Source organism: Mycena indigotica, assembly GCF_014461135.1.
Source record: "Mycena indigotica strain 171206Taipei chromosome Unknown Mind.scaff0005, whole genome shotgun sequence".
NCBI classification, from domain to species: Eukaryota; Fungi; Basidiomycota; class Agaricomycetes; order Agaricales; family Mycenaceae; genus Mycena; species Mycena indigotica.
The window spans coordinates 4,086,109-4,108,611 of NW_023503004.1; the positions used below are offsets into that span (position 1 = coordinate 4,086,109).

The 22,503-nt window shown below is 50.9% G+C and overlaps 5 protein-coding genes across 5 annotated transcripts; 4 read left to right on the plus strand and 1 right to left on the minus strand.

The window, feature by feature from the left end:
• Positions 1-2,749: 2,749 nt before the first annotated feature.
• On the minus strand, positions 2,750-4,343 carry MIND_00634700 (DUF659 domain-containing protein; the record flags this gene model as incomplete). Its single annotated transcript, XM_037363085.1, has 5 exons — positions 2,750-2,762; positions 2,809-3,309; positions 3,362-3,422; positions 3,472-4,089; positions 4,256-4,343. The coding sequence occupies 5 exons, from the start codon at positions 4,341-4,343 to the stop codon at positions 2,750-2,752; spliced, it is 1,281 nt and encodes a 426-aa protein (XP_037221006.1).
• A 1,707-nt stretch (positions 4,344-6,050) lies between these two features.
• Positions 6,051-7,955, plus strand: MIND_00634800 (uncharacterized protein; the record flags this gene model as incomplete). The annotated part of the gene is made up of 3 exons (XM_037363086.1): positions 6,051-7,093; positions 7,624-7,739; positions 7,798-7,955. The coding sequence occupies 3 exons, from the start codon at positions 6,051-6,053 to the stop codon at positions 7,953-7,955; spliced, it is 1,317 nt and encodes a 438-aa protein (XP_037221007.1).
• A 2,611-nt stretch (positions 7,956-10,566) lies between these two features.
• Positions 10,567-12,417, plus strand: MIND_00634900 (uncharacterized protein; the record flags this gene model as incomplete). The annotated part of the gene is made up of 4 exons (XM_037363087.1): positions 10,567-11,141; positions 11,189-11,444; positions 11,498-12,313; positions 12,364-12,417. The coding sequence occupies exons 1-4, from the start codon at positions 10,582-10,584 to the stop codon at positions 12,415-12,417; spliced, it is 1,686 nt and encodes a 561-aa protein (XP_037221008.1). The 5' UTR covers positions 10,567-10,581.
• Positions 12,418-12,798: 381 nt separating this feature from the next.
• MIND_00635000 (Retinol dehydrogenase 12) lies at positions 12,799-14,030 on the plus strand (the record flags this gene model as incomplete). Its single annotated transcript, XM_037363088.1, has 4 exons — positions 12,799-13,024; positions 13,074-13,260; positions 13,309-13,559; positions 13,609-14,030. The coding sequence occupies 4 exons, from the start codon at positions 12,799-12,801 to the stop codon at positions 14,028-14,030; spliced, it is 1,086 nt and encodes a 361-aa protein (XP_037221009.1).
• A 204-nt stretch (positions 14,031-14,234) lies between these two features.
• Positions 14,235-14,639, plus strand: MIND_00635100 (Retinol dehydrogenase 12; the record flags this gene model as incomplete). Its single annotated transcript, XM_037363089.1, has 1 exon — positions 14,235-14,639. One exon carries the CDS (start codon positions 14,235-14,237, stop codon positions 14,637-14,639), a length of 405 nt encoding a protein of 134 aa, XP_037221010.1.
• Between the last annotated feature and the right edge of the window lie 7,864 nt (positions 14,640-22,503).

Consider the following 22,503-nt stretch of genomic DNA (forward strand, 5'->3'; position numbering starts at 1 on the left):
TTACTATAAGTACCACGAGTAGAAGAGTGCTTCCTCCAAGTCCTTAGACTCTTATCCCAATTATTCATGGAACTGGCAATTGTTGATGATCAGGACCCATTGATCAAGTATCAGGGGGTACTGTTGTATTTTATTCAATTCGAATGCCAAAAGTGGTGTGACATTCAATACGAAAATATCAATTCGAATTATTTCCTAATTAGGAAACTCTTGGCGCCGGAGGCGCCCGGAAATGTCATAAATTGCCTTTTTGGGAGAGGATTTTGAGCAAAATGGTGTGACATACGAAAAAATTTCGAATTTTATAGCTACTGTGACACGTGACATACGAACTGAATAAAATGCTACAGTATGGTACACATTTGGCAGTCAACAGGAATATGCACAGACAACACATTGTGCTGCAAGCGTCGGTGCCACAGCTTCAATCACATTTGAGGGTATGTCTGCCTCAAATCCACAATTATTGGTATTGTTGTATTTAATTAAAGCACTATAGGCACTGCCATCACCGTCTATGGAACAATGGCAACTGGCTTCAGTGCCAAATCTGCTACAATGACCTTCACACTGGACAATATTCTGCAGAAGACATTATATCCTGTAGTGGATGCTGCATCACCAATATACCACAGCATCTTCTATGCCTCTGGGAACATCACTAGTGGCACCCATACACTGGTTCTTGAGCAGCAGACAATGGATTCTCAACAGCCTACTGGATGTTGCTTTTATTTGGACTATTTCACATACTCTACCTCAAGTGATGTAGCCACTGGCACTGCTCTGGTAGATGACCAAGATACCAGGATTATCTATTCACCATCAACATGGACCACAGTTCAGGATAATTCATATATGATGCACACAAGTCATGCAACTACTGCCAAAGGTGCTACTATGGAATTCACTTTCAAGGGTATGGTTTAATTACAAGCTATAGGGCATTTAATTCAATGTTTTGCAGGGCGTGGAATCTCATATTATAATAGCATTCCGCAGAATAATAATGCCAATGCATCTATCTCTATTGATGGCAGTCAGCAAACATTGTTGATGCCTACTATAGATACTTCTAGTGCCAAACATCTGTACTACCACTCTGGCCCCTTAGATGATGGTCAACATATTCTCCATATTACTGCAGAGAATGATGAACCAATCTGGATTGACTATCTGCTTATCACTTTATCACCTGGAGCCAAATCAATATCTTCCTCAAGCTCTTTTAGAACAGGGACCCCATTGGTCCTATCTACTACAGGAATTTTACCCTCTATATCTACATCTCCGAGTCATTCTTTGGACTCTGTGTCCTTGGTCTCAACCCAGGATACACCTATAACAACCATGCAGCATGACAGTCATCCCCTTTCTAAGCACGATGTCACTTGGATTATTGTTTCTGTGGTTGGCGGACTTTTGCTGCTAGGGGCAATCATACTTGGGAGCCTGCTCTGGGTGAAACATAAACAACGGCAAAAGGAACATATATCTGTTATTCGTATGTACAAAGTTTATAAAACATTTTGTGTATTAATGAATTTTTAGAACAGTTTAATTTAGAGCAGGGAGGATCTTTTCACTCACAGTCTGTGAAGGTAAGGAGGAGGATGGAGCATATATCTCATGTAAACCAGATAGTCTGTGTGACCCAATATCCACAGGAGCAGAGAGGACATATTGATGGAAGTACCAGACCCCCATCTTATGTTACCCATACTCCAAATTAGCTCTCTGCATAATGCCCATGGCAGAATGATTTTTGCTAAAATACTGCCTGGCAAAATGGCAGTACCAATACTGCCAGGATATTGCCAAGTGGCAAAAATCACGTGCCCGTCGAAGCACGTGCTATATTTGAAGTACCGTAATTTACAAAAATTCATTGATATCCCAGTCTGTGTCCCCTCCAGCGCGTACCACATTGACTTTATAACCCTCTTCGTGGGGCACAACATGATCGAGTGCCTTCTTGACAAGATTGAAGTCTTAGATGTCGCCATCCATCAGTGACAGCTGATTTGCTCATTTCTTCTTTTTCCGTGATCCCAAGGCACTCGCTGGGGGGAGCTCATCATCAGAGCTTTCGTCCACCGGCTCTACGCCTGCTACCTCGGGATCCTCTGCCTCACCAACAAGTGTCTTCTCCAGCTCAACAAAGGCAGCTTCTACCATATCACCGTCTTCATCATCACCATTCATCGGCTCTTCCCATTCCTGAATACCAATGGAGCATGCAAGAGGTGGAGACTCTACGTCAAGACTCCTAAGAATTGTCTTATCTCAGAGACATTCTTCAAAGGAGGCCATCGTGTAATGACTCCCACTCGATCCGTCGACGGCCTTCTTCCTTCGTACGAGCACGTATGGCCTACAACCACGAATTCATCCGCACACAACACCGCCTTCATGCCAGAAACCGTCAAACCTGAGTATTTCAATCTCTGAACTACTCGATTCACGTTCTGCATGTGCTCCCAGAAGAATCTACGAATCCCCTTATTCTCAGGTATCGTTTCCTCTTCTCCGTTCTCATCCTCATATCGCGTTGCTGGTCCTCGAATAGGTACATCATCGATATATGGCATCGAGAGATGGGAACCAGACACCGGAAGCAGCTTCCACCAAGCCTGTGCGTTGTCCTGGCCACCAATAAATGGTTCCTGACATCCATGGTAGGCCGTCATATCCGTTGCGAGTAAGCCCACTTCCTCCTTCGACCACTTCCACTTAATCTTTGCAATTGTTAGCGCTGTTTCCTTCATATCACGGAGCGTGAATCCGGGGACATCAACAACTGCGAACTTTCGACACAATGGATGCAAAAAGAGGGCGAGCTGGTGGATCGGAGTTGCCATCATGCGAAATCGCTTGTCAACAACAGCAAATGCATGGCTCTTGAATGTGGTAACATCTCCAGGCTCGTCTTTAAGCTCTGCCAGCTGATACGCAGCCCCAAGGAAATTCAGCATACAATCAGCCAGAGTGACGTTCCGACCCTCTGATTGTGCAATTGAATCGACAAACGGCTTGGCGACCCGAATTATCTGGCTGATTGTTGACCAGAAGCAATCATCGGGGTCTCGGATAATGCGAACAACATCGACATTTATGACGGAAAAGCCATTGGTTTGGACACGAGCGTTGGGACGAGCAACAATGGTGTTGAGTGGAACCTGGTATGCAGAGACGCTGCGCAATAGCAGAATCAGTGCGTACCATTGGGAATCACAGTTCTTTTTCAGCCCACGATTAATGTTTTCTAGTGCAGCCATGGTCTTCAACTGCCCACCCCAATAATGCGAGCTGTTGAAGAACGTAACAATGCGATTGGCCTTCTGAATCTCCGCTTTTATACGTGGGTAGCGACAAATCTCGCCAATAAGTGTGTTGAGACCATGAGCCCAGCACGCCAAGGTCTGAATGATATGTAAGCATGCTTTTTGGTCAAGAGCTGGCAATACACACAATTAACCACTTGTACTTGTTCTCTAGCTTCTTTTCGAACGGCCTTCATCACCATTGGATTGTCGGTGACAGCAGCAAGAAAGCAACCTGCGTTCTTGATTCCCATCCTCTTCATCGAGTCCTGCGCTGCCTCAAGTATCTTCTCCGCGCTTCCCCGTGATCCAGTCAGGTCCTTTAAGCCCATCACAATAGTGGGTTCCCCAACACGAGCAGCTGCAGTGCCATACAAGGAGCGGTGTAAGATATCCTCGCACCCATCTATAAGCAATGTCCCGCTTCGCTGCCAAGTGGTCAACTCTTTGACCATCCCAAGATGGACATCGCTGAATTCGGCGTCGAGAAGAAGAGTTGACATTGTAGTGCAGGAGGCAATGTTGAATGAGGGACAGATTTCATTTGTGAAGTCAGCCAGAAAGATATTGTTGGCATTAATGAAGGCTGTATTCGAGTGAATGAAGTATCGCAGAAGTTTGCGATTTGCAGTCGTCTGTTGCACCTTCGTCATGGGGTGGTCGACGTAGCCGTTTAGGTTTGCCTGTTTGGCCTTCTGAACTACTTTATGTTTCTTTGCTGGTGGTGCCGCATCATGCACAACAGTGCCCTCGCTAGCCTTGCCCCCTGTCCCTTCATCATCGGAATGTAAGTCGCTTCTTGTTCGCCATTGCAACAAATGCTTCTGTTACAACTTCCGGAGGTGGAGGTGGGCTACCATGGCATTTTCCCTCTGTAAAGTGTTTGAACGCATGGTTTTCCCGGTGCTCAAGCTGGTCTTCACAGTAGTTACAGATATAGACGTTGTGCTCAGATTTGTTGGCTACTTTGCCGAGGACAGTGTAGTAGAGCTCGAGGAATGGATGGACTTTCCGGGGCATGGTCCAAGTCGAAGAACAGAATTATTATAATATTAGCACACCGGCTACCAATGTATTCACATCATTGATTACATAGTACCCTGCAGGGCAGCGACGGCCTTTGACCCAAGTGGCAATATCCATTCTGCCACCCCCGAAAAAATTTATGGATGATAATGCCACATAGTGCCATCTGCCAAGTGGCAGTTTGGCAGAATATATTTATAAACCAGCAACATTATCTCTGCACAAGGTATAGTGCAAAAAATTCAATATTATTATGGTTTTCTCACAGTGTGCCAAAGTGACCAGAATCACACACTTTTCATACACAAGAGCAATTATTTTGACACAAAAAGTATATATACACGTTCAATAGCAAGTATGGCATCCCTTTGCATCAACTACAGCATTCACAATTGCCAGCATCTGGCTTATAAGCTGATCTATCTCTTCTACCATGATTTGATCTCAACAGTCAAGAATCACTGCACAGAGGGTATTGTATGAGGTGGGATGGGGTGTGTAGACCCGGAGGCACTTCTTGAGTCAATACCACAGTGGCTTGATGAGCGAAACATATGGTGAAGTTGGTGGATGCAGGAATAAATTGATATTGTGATCCTCGAGCTAGCACTGAGTCAGCTTGACACACTGGCAATGCAGTGGTGCACTGTCCTGCTAGGAGCAGAATCTGGGTTGCCAGCACTTCATTTTGTGATAGAAGTTGAGGAGTGGTAGTGATGGCTAAGTGCAGTTTGGTCCAGTTCTTGGCCTAAACACCCGACTGTCAGTTTGGTTCAAAATAGGGCCTAGGTTTTATTGGGGTGTTTCGAAACTGGTTTTAAATTTGTTTGTAAACACCTTCTCCCAGAATGCCCTGTTTTTAATATTTGTATTAGTAAGCATCCAAAGGGAGGCAGGACCAAAGAACAGTACTCTTGACAATGTTTATGGCCAAGTCAGAACTAATTGTCCTGATTTTCAAGTTGTCTGAATATCGAAAACTTCACCATTTAGGACAAGGAGAGGGTACTATCTGCTGCTGTTGATATGATTAAATAACTATTAAGACCATCAAACTTTGACATATAATGAAAATAGTTTTTGGATAGTATTTTGTTGGCTAATATAAGGAACTATGGATACTAAAGCAGATATTTTAGGCAAAAATCTATCCTAGAATAGAAAATTTGGTTCATTTTGGTGATCTCAGCCAAGGTGTTTATAAACTTAAGAAACAGTTTAAAAACAGATGTCTGAGGAGGTTTTTTTATGAAACAGGTTTGATAACCTAGAAATTTTTTAAAAACCAGGCCCTAGTTCAAAACCTGGATTTGATGAACCTGAACGCCAAACCCTGGTTAGAACGGGCCTTGAACCGGCACTTTTAGGGCAAAAAATGCCGAACCCGGCCGAACCTGAGCTCCAGTTCGGTTTGGAAAGGGCTTTGGCCTATGGCGGTCAAAGTGGGGAAGTGTAAGGGGAGCATGTGATGTGACAGCTGTGACTGATCACGTGACTGGTCCGTGCGCAGATAGCCCTGTACTTAAGTAGTTGGCCGTGGGGCTGTTCCCCCGGCTTTGGTATCAACTAGGCACCTGGACCCTCATCCCCTGACAGCATACCAAAGCCTCTATATCGACTCTGGCACTCTTCTAGCCCCAGTTGATCCTCTCTATCTCCTATATTCGTCCTCACCCTACTGTGCTTGCCTTCTCTCCTCCAATGACGACTCCCGGCGTCTCTGTTGACCTGTATTCGTACTGCCTGCTTCTGCAGAGCGAAATTACTCGCCTCACCGACCGTCTCGACCGTCTTGAGTATGGTACGCCTGCTCCACCCCCTGCTCCCCCTTCCCCTGGTCCTACATTCCATGGTGTCTGGGACGGCAGTCGCTGGGTTCTTCCAACGATCCCGGCCCCTACCCCTGCCGTCATTGCTGCGGCCCACACTTCCATACCACTTGCCGAAACCTTCCCCCCTACTGCGCCCGACACTGTCACGCACTTCTCTTGTACGCTTGTGGTGCCTGACTCGGCTGTCGGGCATATCGTGGGTCACGGCGGCAAGGGTCTCCACCAAGCTCACGACACTTCCGGTGCTCAGTTGCGCGCGTACTCTGATCGCGCTGCGCCTGGCGAGCGCCGGGTCTCTATCCGGGGAACCGACCAGCAAATCAGTGAAGCGCTTATCGCGCTTGGGAAACGGTTCATGCGCAAGCGTGTCCGTGCGAAGAAGCAACGTCAGCCACCGTCTGCTGAGGGACCTGCCCCCCCTCCTCCTGCCGCGCCTGTGCCTGTACCACGTGCCACGAAGATGGATGACGACCGTGCCCCTCTGCACCGCTCGTCCACCGTGATCCACGCCCGGTCTCAGGTGCCCCGCGCCACCACTGCGGTTCGACCTGCCACTCATCCGAGGGCCTCGGCCGCTGGTGGGCCAGCTGGGCATTCGCGACTGTCTTCCCCCCTCTTCCCGTCTTCTCTACCCCGCCAACCTGCCGCCGCCACTACCCCACCTATGCAGGCCGCGGCACCATCTCTTCCTACCCCCCAGCCTTACCCTACTCCCTTCGCACCCTCGGTGGTTATGGCCACTCCGTCGGCGCTGACCAGCGCGTCACCTACCCCGATCGGCTCTCCTATGCAGATCGACGTAGCTCACGCCCGGCCGCGTAACCGGCAGACTGCCCGACGAGGGGGCGTACCTGCGCAGTCATCGCGCGTCATAGGCGACAACCTCTATTTCCCTGGCGATCCCGAATATGAGTTCGCAGAACCCTACACTCCGCCTATCCGTCGAGGCGACGGATCTTGAGGAGGGGTTGGTGTAAGGGGAGCATGTGATGTGACAGCTGTGACTGATCACGTGACTGGTCCGTGCGCAGATAGCCCTGTACTTAAGTAGTTGGCCGTGGGGCTGTTCCCCCGGCTTTGGTATCAACTAGGCACCTGGACCCTCATCCCCTGACAGGAAGTAATAATTTTACACACACTTTGTAAAAAAATTGAGTTTTCCGCAACATTTTGAAGAAAAAACCATTTTCCGCAACTTTATTTTCTATACTTGACAAAAAGTTGCGGATCACATCTGTTCCCAAAATCCGCGAGATATTTTCAAAAGTATATATTTTCCGCAACATTTATTTCTCGCAAGACTTTTCACGACCTTACCTCAGCACAACATTTTCCTCCGGAACTCCGCCGGCGACTCCACTTGCAGCGCGACGGGGAGCGCCGGGACGCGCCGAACGCGCCTGAACACGTCCCATGAGACTGTCCTGACGTGACCGGCGCAGGCCGAGAGCGATTCCGGCCCAAACTGCGAGTTTTTACCCAAACCGGGCAAACTCGGGCTCTGCGATGGCCGCCAAGGCCACGCGATCGCGTCGTGGGGGGTGGCGTATGAGCGTAGGTGAGTGCTCTATCGCTGGAAATACCTCCGCTCAGCATTGATATCCAGAAACATGTAGCGGAGCGGCCGGCAGTTCATCGTCTCAGCCTGGTCGTTCAGCGCTCGGTCGGGACGCCCGGAACCGGTCTTCTCGGTCAAGCCGTGGCCCGTGAGCCATTTCCAATGGATTCCGCTGGTGTGCGAATCCAGCGCGCGTCAGTGGACACTGGATCATGAGCTTGTGCCTGCATCTGGCAGTATCACGTCGCACGACACGACCATATGCCAACTATTATTGAGTCCCGGGCGCTGCAGCACGCGCAAGCCATAGCAGATAGTGGGAATGACTGGTATTGAAGATAATGTTGCGCAAAAAAAAAAAGTTGTGCAAAAAAGTTGCGGAAATTATGCACGTCGAAAATATCTCGCGGATTTTGGGAACAGCTGTGATCCGCAACTTTTTGTCAAGTATAGAAAATAAAGTTGCGGAAAATGGTTTTTTCTTCAAAATGTTGCGGAAAACTCAATTTTTTACAAAGTGTGTGTAAAATTATTACTTCCCCACTTTGACCGCCATATTGGCCAAACGCAAACACCAAACCTTGGTTCTGTCCGGTTAAGTTTGCGTTTGGATGGAATATTCAAACCAAACATGGCCATCACTAAGGAGCGGACCCTTGAGGACCTGATCAATATATCTGGCTGCCATTATGCCCCTGCCCTTGCCGCCCAGGTACTTGAGAGCCATCGACGGACCTTTCTCTCCTTTGGTGATGACACCCCACATCACAAATCAGGTTCTGAAGCACCATTCCAACACAGCATTCATCCAAGAGCTCCTCCCCAAGCTTCCTTATAACCCACATATTTGCCCTTTAATTTGTCCAGATGGATGGAACATTTGTCAGACCAACTGATGTTTTGCCACTGACTCAGATCTGCATCCTGGAGGCCAAGCACCCTGTTGTACCACTTCTGCTTGGTGGTCTTGCCATGGAATGGAACCTTGCACGTGATTTGGCATGGATATGCATCCTCCTTGACTATTAATTTGGCGGTTTTCTGTGAGACACAAGGTGTGAGCTTGTTCCTGATATCACCAAGCGGTTTGTGGCGATTTTCAATGGCAATGTCACAGACTCACAGATAATGGTAAGGGCAAACCGGAGGCTCCGACAAAAGCCTAGCAGGGGAGGATCCAAAGAGGAGAAACTCTAAGGGTCTGCCTACTAGGGTGCCAACTATATACTAGTCATCCATAACTGCCGATGTGCAGAAGGCCTGCGTGGCGTCGCAGGCTCTGTCCCAAGATGATCATTGGGAGGGTCTTGACTGATTGGTGATTGTGTGGGCAAAGGAGGCTGTGGACAACAGTTGGGGTGGGTTGGAGCATCTGAGGGGGTGCTAGTCGGATTGATCTTGGATGCATTCAGACGGTCCAAGGGAGGCCAAAGCAGGGGGTTCCCCTGATAATAATGGCCTTCTCCAGAAGGTTGGAGGATAACTGCTGCAGTGGCAGACTGGCAGTTGTCTGTTGTTCTGTCCTCCAGACTCTTCCTTATACTTGTGCCAGAGATTATAGCCTATCAATGATGGGATATCGAATTCCAGAGAGTTGTCGCTGATTTTTGTCCCTGTTTTCATGGCACCAATGAATTGGTATTAAACTGTCGCTGGCAGCTCTCTGCACACAGTCTTGGAGCTATTGGATGGTAGGTGGTGATTTGGATTAAAGCACATGGTATGACACAATGACAGGAATTCTGGTCACTTTGGTATACTATGAGTATATGATCTAATTGTCAGGCTTCGGGTCGGGGTGTGCAAGGCTTCTCCTGAGAAACATGCACCCAGAACAAACAGAACAAACAAGTCATTGAGCCTGCAAGCAAAGCAGGCAGGGTTGAATCGAACCGAAAGGGCCTGTAAAATCTGGGATACCATATATATAGGATGTGCAAACTGTCGACAGCCACATAGAAATACTTGGGAATTTTGTGAACCAAATCAATCCTGAAAGGTCCGAATGGAAATTGAACCAAATCGATCTGGCCTACTGTAGTTTGGGCAAACAGAAATCAGATACAAATAGAATAGTTCCAATAGCTTTCCAATTATAACAGGCCGAAATCAATCTCAATGGTGCAGTTCAAGTCTTTGTAAACTTTAGAAATACTCAAACATAATAGATATTCTTAGCAGCCACAAAAAATGGCCTTCAGACATTTTGACCTAGCCTGTGAACTTTAGAAATAATTTTTGAGGATGCCCAGGCTTTCCTTTGAAAGATTTTGAGTTTTCAAGCTGTACAGGGGTGAAACCCATTCATTTTGACAGTAAAAATATTTGAACCTGTTCTCACTGGCAAAAACAGATCAATCTCCCTCACATATCTTGCAAAACTGAGTGCTGATAATTCCAGAAACTACATTCCATCTCTCTAAAATTCAAATTCCATCTTCTTAGCACTCAATAAAATTTCATGTTTCCTAATTTGGCAATACTTACACTTCGTCAACATTTCAATTTGACGTTTATCGTTGATCAAAAAAAAGCTATTAGAACCCAATTGATCATGTTGTCCTTTTGTGCATGAGGTTAAGTATAAAGATTGCTGTCATGCTCCTCCGTTCGAGCCGACGATCGTCGATCCGCGGGTCAAGCAAACGTTAAGTAGAAACTATACCTGAGCTTGAAATGTAGCATCCGTTTGTTTTCTTCCCAGTGGGGCTTGCAGCTGGGCCCGACCCACCAGCAAAGTGGTACCTGACACTTGTTCTCGCCGCCTGGTCATCTAGGCGAGACATCACGCGATCAATCATTCAACGATCGTCCCACGCCGCGTGGCTTGTCTTCTCCCGCCATGTCGTCCCACCGTGACTCCCGCCCACTGCAACTGCTGGACCTCCCTGCAGAGCTCGTCCACACGTGCCTCCTGCCCTTGTCGCTTTCCGACCTCGCGCACTGTCTGCACACCGGCAACCGCGTCCTCGCGGAGATAATCTCCTCGTCGCTTGCGATCCGCTATCGCGTCGCGCAGGAGCTGGCGGGCGTATCGATATCGGAGAACCGCACTGCGCAGGGCCTCCGCGGGCTGGACACTGCCTCCCGCCTGACGGCCCTTGACGCGCGGGAGCGGCGCTGGCGGGAGTTCTCCCCGCTTTCCCGCCACACGATTCCGTACCCGAGATTCCCGGTGATGCTGTATGCGATCGATGCCGGGCGGTGGCTTGCGGCGGAGGCGGGCACGGGACCGGGGATGCAGGACAGGGCGGTGGCGCTGCACTATACGGAGCTGGCCCCCGGAAATGGGAAGGGGGACGCGGACTCGGAGGCACGGTGGCGGACGGTGTTTACGGGGACGCCGTTTGCGAACTTCTCGACGGCGCTGGTGGAGCATGATTTGCTGGTGATTATTACTGTGTAAGCCGGCCGAGCTACTCCTTTCGGACGCTCATGGGTATCGCTAGGGTGCCTTGTGCGGACGACCCAGCCAAGATCTCGCTGGATGCGCTGATGTTGTCGTTCTCAACGGGCGCGCCTCACCCGATGGCCTCCAGCTCGACGATCCACATCGAGCGCCGGACCGTGCTTGACGCGGTGACAGACGTGGCGGTCGAGATCGTCGGCGACATCCTGGCGATCTCGCTCATGAACGCGGTACACTCCTTCGCCGACTCAAATCGCCTGCACGTGTTCGATTGGAAGCGCGGGGTCACTATCTTGGTGCGTGAATCCTTACAAACAGCGCACAGACTCGGAGGCCAACGCTGAACCAGACACCCACGCCGATAACAAGCATCGGCATCATGTTTCTCGCCCCCGGTGTGATCCTGGTGCCCAACGCGGCTGACAACGGTCTCGACGTTTACCTTTTCCCGCCCTTCTCCCCGTCCCCACTCGACCAACAGCCAGTACAGTTGCTTCTCCCCGCGCTCGCCCCGCGGACCGTGCTCCCCCCAATGGAGATGCACTGCCGCCAGTCACCGAACCCCCGCCTGTCCACCGAGCACCCTCACCTCTCCCCCGTGCGCTTCCCACCCGCGGCCGACGCCGCGGCCGTCTTCATCTCCTACGAGACGGAACAGGCGGTGGACGAGCGCTTCACCGGGACGACGACGCAGACACACCTCTTCGTGCTCCAGCCTAAGCCGATGCTTGCCGTGATCCGCGCGGCCCGGGCCCGGACGGCGGGGGTGGCGCCGGGTGATCCGGCGGTGGTGCCGTGGACTGATTGGGGCGCACGGTGCACGCGCTGGCTGGACCCTGTGGAGACCGCGCCGGCCATGATCCTCGCGAGCGAGGGGCAGCGGCTGCTCAGCTACCCGCCGTTCAACCCGCGCGGCTTGGCGGGCCGCCCCCCGCAGTCGCTCCGCATGTTCGACTTCAACCCGCGGCGCGTTGCGGCCGCCCGGCGCACGTCCAAGCTCGGTGCTGGGGTCCGCCTGGTCGAGGCCGGGCCGCTGCCGCCCGAGCTGTGCGCGGACTTTGCGGAGGCGGTGGGGTCGGGGATCGCGTATGTGGAGAGCACCGCGCCGGAGGGGTGTGATTTTGATAACGCGTATTTGAGCGAGGAGTGTATTATCGGGCGGAAGGTGTGTGCTTTTCTGGTTTTGGCTCTTGTGGGGTTGCTGAGAGGCGGCAGTATGAACATGAGAAGAGGAGGGGAGAACGGCTGGAGGTGTGGTATTTTGGGTAATCCAGGGACGGCCTGGGAAGGGTGGTTGATCTGGTAAGTATGTTTGCGCCACTTCGATGGTCGCTCTGACATTCAGTCGCTTGCCCAGATGTATATGACAAGAGCGTGCTGTAGTAAATGTACTTATGTGCAAAAGCTAAATCACAATTTAAACTCCGGCAGCCGCCGGCCCGGGGCTGGCGACGCAAAGCAAAGAGAAACCCAGCTTTTGATTTACCGCGCCGGTACGGAATTGGCGATTCGTCATGCGGATGACCGCCGACATCCGCCCGACATCTCTGCAACGGGACCTCCGGCGGAACTTCCGGGCGGGGAGATATATATGAGACAACACGTCATCCGCTGGCCACCCTCTTCTCACCCTCCTCTCCCACCAACAGCATGAAGGTCGGGCTTGCCGGATGGTGGCAAACGCAGTCGACGCCTGCGATCCCCCGCGCGACGCTGAACGCTGCGGCGGACCTCGGCGGGAAGACGGTGCTGGTGCTCGGCGCGAATGCGGGGCTCGGGCTCGAGGCGGCGGCGAACTTCGCGCGGCTGGTGCCGGCCCCCGGGCGGATCATACTGGCCTGTCGGAGCGCGGAGCGGGGCGAGAAGGCGCTTGCGCGTGCGTGTGAAGATTCTCTGTGCATGGGTGGAAGACTGATGGTCGGCAGATGTCAAGACGACGACGGGGTATGAGGGAAAGCTGGAGGTGTGGCAGGTCGACCTGTGCGAGCTCGCGTCGGTCGTGCGCTTTGCGGACCGCTTCGATGCGGACGGCGGGCGGCTAGACGTGCTTGTCGCGAATGCGGCGATCATGCCGCAGGTATACCACGCTACGAAAGACGGCTTCGAGGAGAGGTACCGCGATATTTCTGCTTTCTGAGCGTTCCACTGATCCACGGCCAGTCTGCAGGTCGCGGCCATCGCAACGCCACACGTGATCCTGCGGCTGCTCCCTGCGATGCTCCGCACGGCGGCGGAGCACAAGACACTCCCCCGTATTGTTGTTGTCTCGAGCGACGGACATTACTGGGCGCAGATCGACGAGCGCGTGTGGGACGCCCCCGGGCCGGACGCCGGCATCCTCCGCACACTCGGCAGCGCGGCGTACTGCGCACAGAAGGGCGCGATCTTCGCGCGGTACAGCATCACCAAGCGTGCGCCGCACCTGTTTTCTCCCGACTTTCGCGCTGACCTGCCCCGCAGTGCTCAACGTGTTCTTCATGCGCGCGCTCGCGGCCCGCCTCCCGGCCGACCCCGGCTCCGGGCCGGTGCCGCGCGTCGTCGTGAACGCGGTGCACCCGGGGATGTGCATCACGGACATCTTCGCCAAGTTTCCGCTCCCGGTGCGCGCGCTGATCCGCGGCGCGCAGCGCCTCGTCGCGTACACCGCGGACGAGGGCGCGCGCTTCCTCGTCTGGGCCGCCGTCGGCGACGCGGCCGCGCTCCGCGGGCAGTACATCGGCGGCGGCCGCCCGCAGGAGTCGAGCGACTTTGTGCTCAGCGAGCGCGGGCAGCGCGCGCAGGAGAGCCTGTGGGCCGAGGTGCTTGACATTCTGGGGGATGTGGACCCGAAGGTGCTGAGTATTGTGCGAGAGTACCTGGAGGAGCCGAAGCAGCACGCATAGAGGGAATTCTTACAACAACATTTAGATGTTTCAATGTTTCTGATTGCCTAGTACTTGTATACCATATATTATATACAGTTAATTTAGTGCTTCTTTCTTCCCTTGTCCATCCAGTACGCGCACCTGGTCGCCCTGTCGTCGAAGCGCGGTCAAAACCTACGCCCGGCTTGCCCCTGAGGCCTTTGTGGTCTCAACGTGTTCTTCATGCGCGCGCTCGCGGCCCGCCTCCCGGCCGACCCCGGCTCCGGGCCGGTGCCGCGCGTCGTCGTGAACGCGGTGCACCCGGGGATGTGCATCACGGACATCTTCGCCAAGTTTCCGCTCCCGGTGCGCGCGCTGATCCGCGGCGCGCAGCGCCTCGTCGCGTACACCGCGGACGAGGGCGCGCGCTTCCTCGTCTGGGCCGCCGTCGGCGACGCGGCCGCGCTCCGCGGGCAGTACATCGGCGGCGGCCGCCCGCAGGAGTCGAGCGACTTTGTGCTCAGCGAGCGCGGGCAGCGCGCGCAGGAGAGCCTGTGGGCCGAGGTGCTTGACATTCTGGGGGATGTGGACCCGAAGGTGCTGAGTATTGTGCGAGAGTACCTGGAGGAGCCGAAGCAGCACGCATAGAGGGAATTCTTACAACAACATTTAGATGTTTCAATGTTTCTGATTGCCTAGTACTTGTATACCATATATTATATACAGTTAATTTAGTGCTTCTTTCTTCCCTTGTCCATCCAGTCTTGCATCCAGTCTGCCTGTTTCTACAGTATAGACCCAGTTTCGATACCTTCAATTGTTTGACAAGACGATATCAGCACTGTGTGAATAACAACAGGACTAGATTGAGTATATACCTGTAACCTGACAAGACGATATCTACATAGAGTCATAACCATGTAAGATAGTGGGCCAGCAGCCATACTGTAGTAATTAGACCATAAGTTCATTAATTTTGAATTTTTTCATACCCGAGAGGGCCGAAAAATTTTCTTTTGATTTTAGGTGAATTTTAACACTATGTTTTTTTGGCCTGATTACGCATTACGCGAACTTATGGTCTAATTACTACAGTATGTCAAAACAACTGTTCTAAGTCAATGCATTACATGATCATGTGACCAGAAATGGGATATAAGTCAACTGTCTGAGATGAAGGGCTATTGGTTTGTAGAGTTCAGAGTCACTCGACTAGTCTCTAAAGAAAGCCTTTAGAGTATCTTTCTAGTAAAAACACAGGCTAATCAAGGGTTCATATAGGTGATGCCATCAATGAAATATATAATGAATATATATATAACCTTGGCAAGATATAACTATATTCATATTCATAATTCTGCCAGTGAACATGCAGGAGGCATATTATAATCATATTTATTCAAATATATTTAGAATATATCCTGGCATAGCAAAATTGTGGAAAGCATAAGTATTCATAGTCAAAATTGAACAGCACTGGAGAGGCTAAATTTGAGAAGTGGCTCGAAGGGGCTGTAGACTCAAAATCATGATGTATATTGATGCAATGATATGTTTCAGTTGATGTGTTGAACATGATTTAATTATGGGCAGCTACTGGTCTAAACAGAAGACATACTGGCCCAGCATCAGCAAAACCAAATTTTTCTGGAGGCTTCTGTACCATCTGTACATAGACCTTCCAGATCTCCCAGATCCCCAGACACTGACTAGGCCCAGAGGCTAAGTCCAAATTTAGAACAGCTCCAGAAGCCCACAGCACTCCCCAGCCATTCACCCAGACACTTACAGATATTGACAGACAATCATAAAAGCAGTGAAAAATCCATATCATTGGCTATAGCTATACAACAATACTGTAGTATTTTATTCAATTCGGCGCCCAAATTGGGTGTGACATCGGCGCCGAAATGAAATTTTCGGCGTCCGGCGGCTCCGAGTGTGACCGCCGAAAATGTTCGGCATATTACGGCAGGCTGCGCCACCCAAAAATGGTAACTCAGCCGAGGCAATTCGGCGTCTGGGCTGTGGGGTGTGACCGCCGAAAAAATTTCGGCATTTTGAGGCCGGTGTGACGCGTGACTGCCGAACTGAATAAAATGCTACAGTACAACTGGTATATAACAGGCACCCATGGCATGACCGTCGCACATTGGTTGCACTCAAAATTCCGTCAAGCCGCCCCTACACCCGCCCTTTCCGTCCCCATTCTGAACAAACAAAATATGGCTGGAATCCGATATGAGTGAAAGAGGATTGAAAAGAGAAAAGAATCATACCTGAACGGCCACAGGAGGGCCAATGAAATTAAGTTGGTGAAGTGTTGCTTACTCCTATTGACATGTGAGTGGCGGCGCAGGACTCAGCCGCGGAGCAGACGGGAGTATCGACCAAGCTCGCGGTGGGGAACAGTAGGGTTTAGAAGCACAGTGCGATGGCGATGGACTGGGTATCGTCTCAGTGAGCGGGAAGAGAGCGGTAGAGTGTCCATGCACCTCTGCGCACCCGATGGTGTCTATCAGCTTTGCAAACAGTGGCTTGCCAATGGCGAGCAGGATGGAGGTCGCGCATTGGATAGCAGCAGGTGGTAATGGCCGAACTGGATCGTGGCGTAGCTGCAGCAAGGTAGGGTGCTGTGAGTTGAACGTGTTTCGAAACAGTTTCGAAACCAGTTTCAAAACACGTGTGAGTTTTGAAATCTGCCGGGGGTCGACCCGGTTTCGAAACAGACACGTGACTCCGGGGACCGGCACCTAGCTTCCTGGATACCCGGACCACCCCATCGGCAACGGATGCCATGGACTCACCAGCTAACAAGGGTAGCGATGGCATGCTACTCCATTGGGCTGCAATGTCTGATGTCAGCAAGGAGAAGGGGGACAAGTGGACATACTCGGAGAAGGGGGCATAAGGTGTAGGCTCCAACGAGCGGGCGGAAATCGTGGGGGGAAGGGAAGCAACCCTGGTTTGAGGCTGTGTTTTCTCATGGCTCGATGACACGATCGGATCTTGATTGTGACAAGATTCTGATCGATCGTGTCATCGATGCATGTGCTGATTTCGGGACTTAACAAAATTCAGCGAAGTGAGACCATGAAAGTGAGCTCGTTTGTTTAGTCTGCTTGTACTACTACCACATAGGCAGATTCTAGCATAACATACAAGCACTTCTGCAATACCTTTCTGTGATCAAATATTAGCTTGTCTATAAGTAATATGTCTGGGATGATATCTGGAAATATCTGGAGCCAGACCGCTGTCTGGGCATCTGGGGAGAGACCACCCAGAATACCCAGATGCTCCAGATCCGCCAGAAAAATTCGGTTTTGCTGATGAGGCATATAGTTGAACAGGCAGCCTGAGTGGAAGCTGATAGGTGCTTAGGAAACCCCGGAGAGTCGGGGGGACAATGGTTTGAGGGAGTCAACACATCTGGTTGGATAGATGTATCTTTAGGGCTCCAACCCTTTCCATTTGTAAATATTTACAAATGGTAATAAACATTTAAACACCCATTTGATTTGTGACCATGGGCAAACATAAATTAAATACAAATGAATAGTTTAAATGGTTTTCACTCCAAACACACTCAAATCAATATCAATAGTGTGGTTTAAGTGTTTTTGTAACATTTACACTCATCACATCGCCCTCCGTTGGCTATTCAGGTACGAATTCGACAAATCCGATCCGGTACCTTGGCTCCGAGTCGAGCACAGCGAGCACACCGGGTCCTCCGATACTACTAGTGAAGACTCAGAGTCTGCACCAAGACGGCTACAGGTAGGAAATAACGCCAACTCAGCCGGCCTGCGCGGTGTCTGCGAAAAACTTGCCGAGCGGTGTCCCATCTTAGAAGACATGTTGGTCGACGGCGAGACATTCACGTATTGGTGGCGGGGCGGACTGGCGCGGCTCGGCATGCGGAAAGAGTTCATTGATGGCGGGGGTACGCCTGTCTTGCATTTCTGTCCTACCCATGTTAAATAGTAAGTTTCTGGAGCATGATTTGGCATCTGGAGCCGCGATAGACGAACTACGGGGGCGATGGCGCGCAGTTACTATTGTTGATGCCGAGACCGATGTCAGTGAGTACTAGTTATGTTTGGTGTATGAAGGTATAGGTTTCACTTAGACTCTTTCTACACTGGTTGTAAATGTTATTTTTACCCCGTCTAAATTTCCACTGAGACAGGAACTGACGTCCACGGCGCGGCGGTCAAAGTCGTTCACCGCGGGGACCCACGCAATGGTGTCCTCGCCCCACCACCATGCGGTGTGGAGCTCGATATGGTGGATGTGTGGGAACGCGGTGCGGACATCTGCGAGGAGGGGCGTGGGCCGGTTCCAGCGCAGAATGACCAGCGTCTCAAGTGCGTCATGACAGCCCCACCCCTCCAGAAGCTGCGCGAGGCCAGCGAGGTAAACTGTGTCGGGGAGCGCAACAAGCTCGGCGGTGGAGAGCGGCCCCGGGAACATGCCGACAAACGAGTCTTTGATGGCCAGGCAGCGCAGGGCGGGTGCGGAGATTGCATGAAGGAGGCCGCCAGCAGTCTTCACCTCTACGCTTATTGTATCGAGGATGAGTGTTTCCAGGTTCGGCAGGGGGAGTGCAAAGGGGAGCGGCGCGGCGCCAACGGTGGAGGACAGGTCCCAGTCGCCGTCTTCCGCAGTCAAGTGCAGCCAGCACTGCACCAGGCACGTGGTTTGTGCCAGCACCGCGCTCGCGGCGGAGAGGGGCACGTTGTAGAGCTCAGTTGTAGTAAGATGTGCCCATGTGGCGGGTTTAAAAACAGCAGGGAGCGCTAGCACCGCCCGTGCATCCCCCAATACTCCCAGGGCGGCCAGGCGCGGTGCGGTGATGCCAAGTAAGCCGAACTTCATCAGCCCTGGCCCGCTGGAGGCCTCGATGTGCAATTGGCGGAGCAGTGGCATCCCCCAGACTGAGTCGGGATACGCATCCGTATTCGGGTCCGAGCCGTCCGGGTCCCGGGCCGAATCGGTCTCGGAGCCCTGCGAGCTGCCCGAGGCTGTCGAGTCCGCATCTGAGTCTGAGTCCGAATCTTCTTTAGCCCATGGCACATGAACACGTGCATACTCCCATCGCGCACAGTGCTCAAGAAGAATGGCAAACGCATGGCCACTGATCGTGAAGATGCCTCGATACCCACTGCGGAACACGACGGAGAGTGGGAGCGCCGCCGACCGGGCGAGCCACATGCGGGCCACGTCACAGCGAATGGTGTCCTGGGCGAGGGGCGACAGCGGCGCCGTGTTGGAGCGCCAGGGGTCAAGGTCGAGCTCGATGGCACGCCATAGACTGGGTGTGCTGTGAGCGACGGCGCGCCACCGCCCGCAGACTTGCGCGAGCTCGGTGGGGGAGCCAGGGCCAAGCAGCGGCGGGCAGTTGGGATACGCAGGGAGGTGCCATGCGAAGACTTCCGCGAGAGTCTCATGAGGGAGGCTGGTAATGGAGCACATGGATGCTGGAAGCAAAATTCAGGGTCGGTTGATATGTATCATCATCACTGATCGGCCTTTTCTGTTAATTCCATAGTCGCCGGCCCGGCCCAAATGGCATGGGGACTCGAATTCTCAAAAGTATGTATTTTGGTAAATAATATTACTACACATACGCGTCTTACAATCAGAGCCTGAGTCCAGCACGGCACCCCGAACATGTGTTGAGGATGGAGGTGGAGAGAGAGGCGCAGAGGAGCAGAGGGGATAGAAGAAGAGTATGAATTTACTACTGCTATTACATTGGTTTATATAGTGGGTAGATTTGTTCTAGCAATTTCTAGCAATAGTGAGCAAGATGAATAAGTAGAAACAGACAGAAACTCGGGGAAGGTCCGGAGCGGCCGGGCTGAATAAGCGCCGGCCGGCGATGCCATTCCCAACAACATGAGCGGCAGCCAAGGCAGGATCGTCGCCAAGCCACTCTGAATTGACTCGTCACATCTCCGTCACATCATCCCCTTTTGCTGTTGACATCCATAAATTCAAGGTAGGGCCAACAAGCGGCATAGCACAAACTGATTAAAATTAAATAAAAAAGTGTCCTACATATACAGCATTATAGTAGCAATTGGGTCTGAGACTGGCAAATGTGGGTATTTTCAGATTCCAAATTATCCTGGCAGGAGCTTAAGCTTAATTTTTGACTGAGAGTAATATTCCTTCAAAGCATTGAATCACACCAGGGCTTCTGCTGAGGATTGTTCCTAAAGTATAACATAATTCTAACGTTTAACAGCTCTAATTGATAATCAAGAAAAGAACACTTAATCCGGTCAAGGAGAAATCAAGTTCTGTATCAGGGCATAAAATCTAGAATATATTGAGACTAGCTATTTTGTTAATAATAGATGCATCTCACTTAAGCCTCAATATTTTTAAAAAAATCATTATTACCTCAATTATTTCTCTTTTTTCTCTCTTAAAATATATATAATAGTCATTTTTATCTCTGATATATTGGGTACATTTTGCTGCTGGACCTGACAGATCTGGTCTTATATTTTGTGGCATATTTGCCATATTTATTTGCTACAGATTATGGTTATGAAATGGTCTGTTGATATTAGCTTTGATGTCCTATCTGAGAACTTGATATGTGATCCAATTACTTGCAAATCAAGTCTACTTTCTTGAAGTTTTATTTTCCATCTGTTCAAGTTACTAAAATGTAAATTGGCATTGTCCCTGATATGAACTGTATGAGTTATCCCAAGTCCTTGGATTATTTACATTTGTTACCAATAAAATAATATATCTTGAACATGCATATATGACTTTTGGTTTACCATACTCTGGGAATACTATGCAAAATATTTTCTGGGCAAGCTGTTTTCTTTTGTAAGTATTCTAGTATTTTAACACAAGAGTACTAGGCAAAATGCACTGGCACGGGTTCCTCAGAGCTCACACGTCCACGTCCACGCCGCCAATCGCCGTTTGACACCGGCCGGAGCGGCTTAGGTCCTTATTCGCCGAGAGCTTAAATTTTTCCGCCACATCGGCTGAAACTGGGACCTTAATGCTCTTCGAGGCCCTCCCTGGATGCAAAGCAGCCAACACACAGTCCATTATGTCACCCGAAGCGCCTAGTAGTACTTACTTTTAGTATACACACATAAACAACGAAAGCAAGATCCAAAACGCCTCCTCCCCACCCTACAACGCGACTGTGATGGTGTCCTTGTTTATGCTGCTGCCGACCTTGGCGCGCGAGTCCTGGTGGTGGAGAGACCATGCACCAGTGTCGGTGCCGGTGCCGCCAATGGAGGATGCGGAGTTGTGCATCGCGCCGAAGACGCTCGTGACATCATCATCATCGTGTCGTGCCAGGCCGACTGGCTGGTGCGCTTGCTGCCGGTGTGCGTGAAGACTGGGATTGTGATGAGGCTGCCCTCCGCCAGCTCTGCACAGTGCTTGAGCAGGTCCACAGCGTCTCATGCTTGAGCAGGAGGTCAAGCATTGTCTGGGGTATGACAAATACCCATGGATAACCTGTGCAGGTACCCATATCCGTGAGTACAGGTACCTGTTGCTGCAAATGCAAATATTGGTTTTAAAGCCTAAATTACCCACAGGTAGAGTACAGGTATTTATCCGTGACACTTGTGAGAAGCCTTAGGCCAGTTGGTGCTTGAACGGAAGCTGGGGGGTTGTTGCTGCCATGGAAGATGGAATGGCCAGACAGGGCCAGCACCCGCCATTTGGCTCAGGACAGAAAAACGACAGCTGTTTTTCACAAGAGGGGTTTCACATTCACATGTTTTTTGGCTCGTTTTTGTGCTGATATGGACTTGTATTTGGCTTAAAGGCCTGGGTGTGTATCAGGGGAACCCCCTCTTTGGCCTCCTTCGGACCGTCCAAGTGCATCCGAGGCACATCCAACTCATCCCGACCATCGTCCATGGCCTCCTTTGCCTACACAATCACTGATTTATCAAGACCCTCCCAACGATCACCTTGGGACAGTGCCTGCAACACCGCTCAGGCCTTCTGCGCTCTACGTCGGCAGTTACGGACGACCAGTATATAGTTGGCGCCCTAGCAGGTGGACCCTTAGAGTTTCTTCTCTTTGGATCCTCCCCTGCTAGGTCGGTCCCTCCATGTATTTCCGTAGCTTTTATTCACGCTTTGGATCCTCCCCTGCTAGGCTTTCGTCGGAGTCTCCAGGGTTGCCCTTACAGTGTGACATTATAGAAGATTTTATCTAAAAATGCAAGTATAGGCAGATAAGCTGTCTTCACCTGACCCTATGCTGACAGTCAAGGTTAAAAATACTAAAAAAGTTTGTATAATATTATATATATATTATCTTATGATTGATTATCATATATCATATATTTCACATTATTATCTTTATATTATATCATGCATAGTATATATATTCACTGGTGTCGGCTGGAGCGCATATATATATATCCCCAGCAGGACCTGACTTGGAGCACTGACACAGAGGGGAATGATTTATTGAGTACAAAGCTGTTGAAAACTT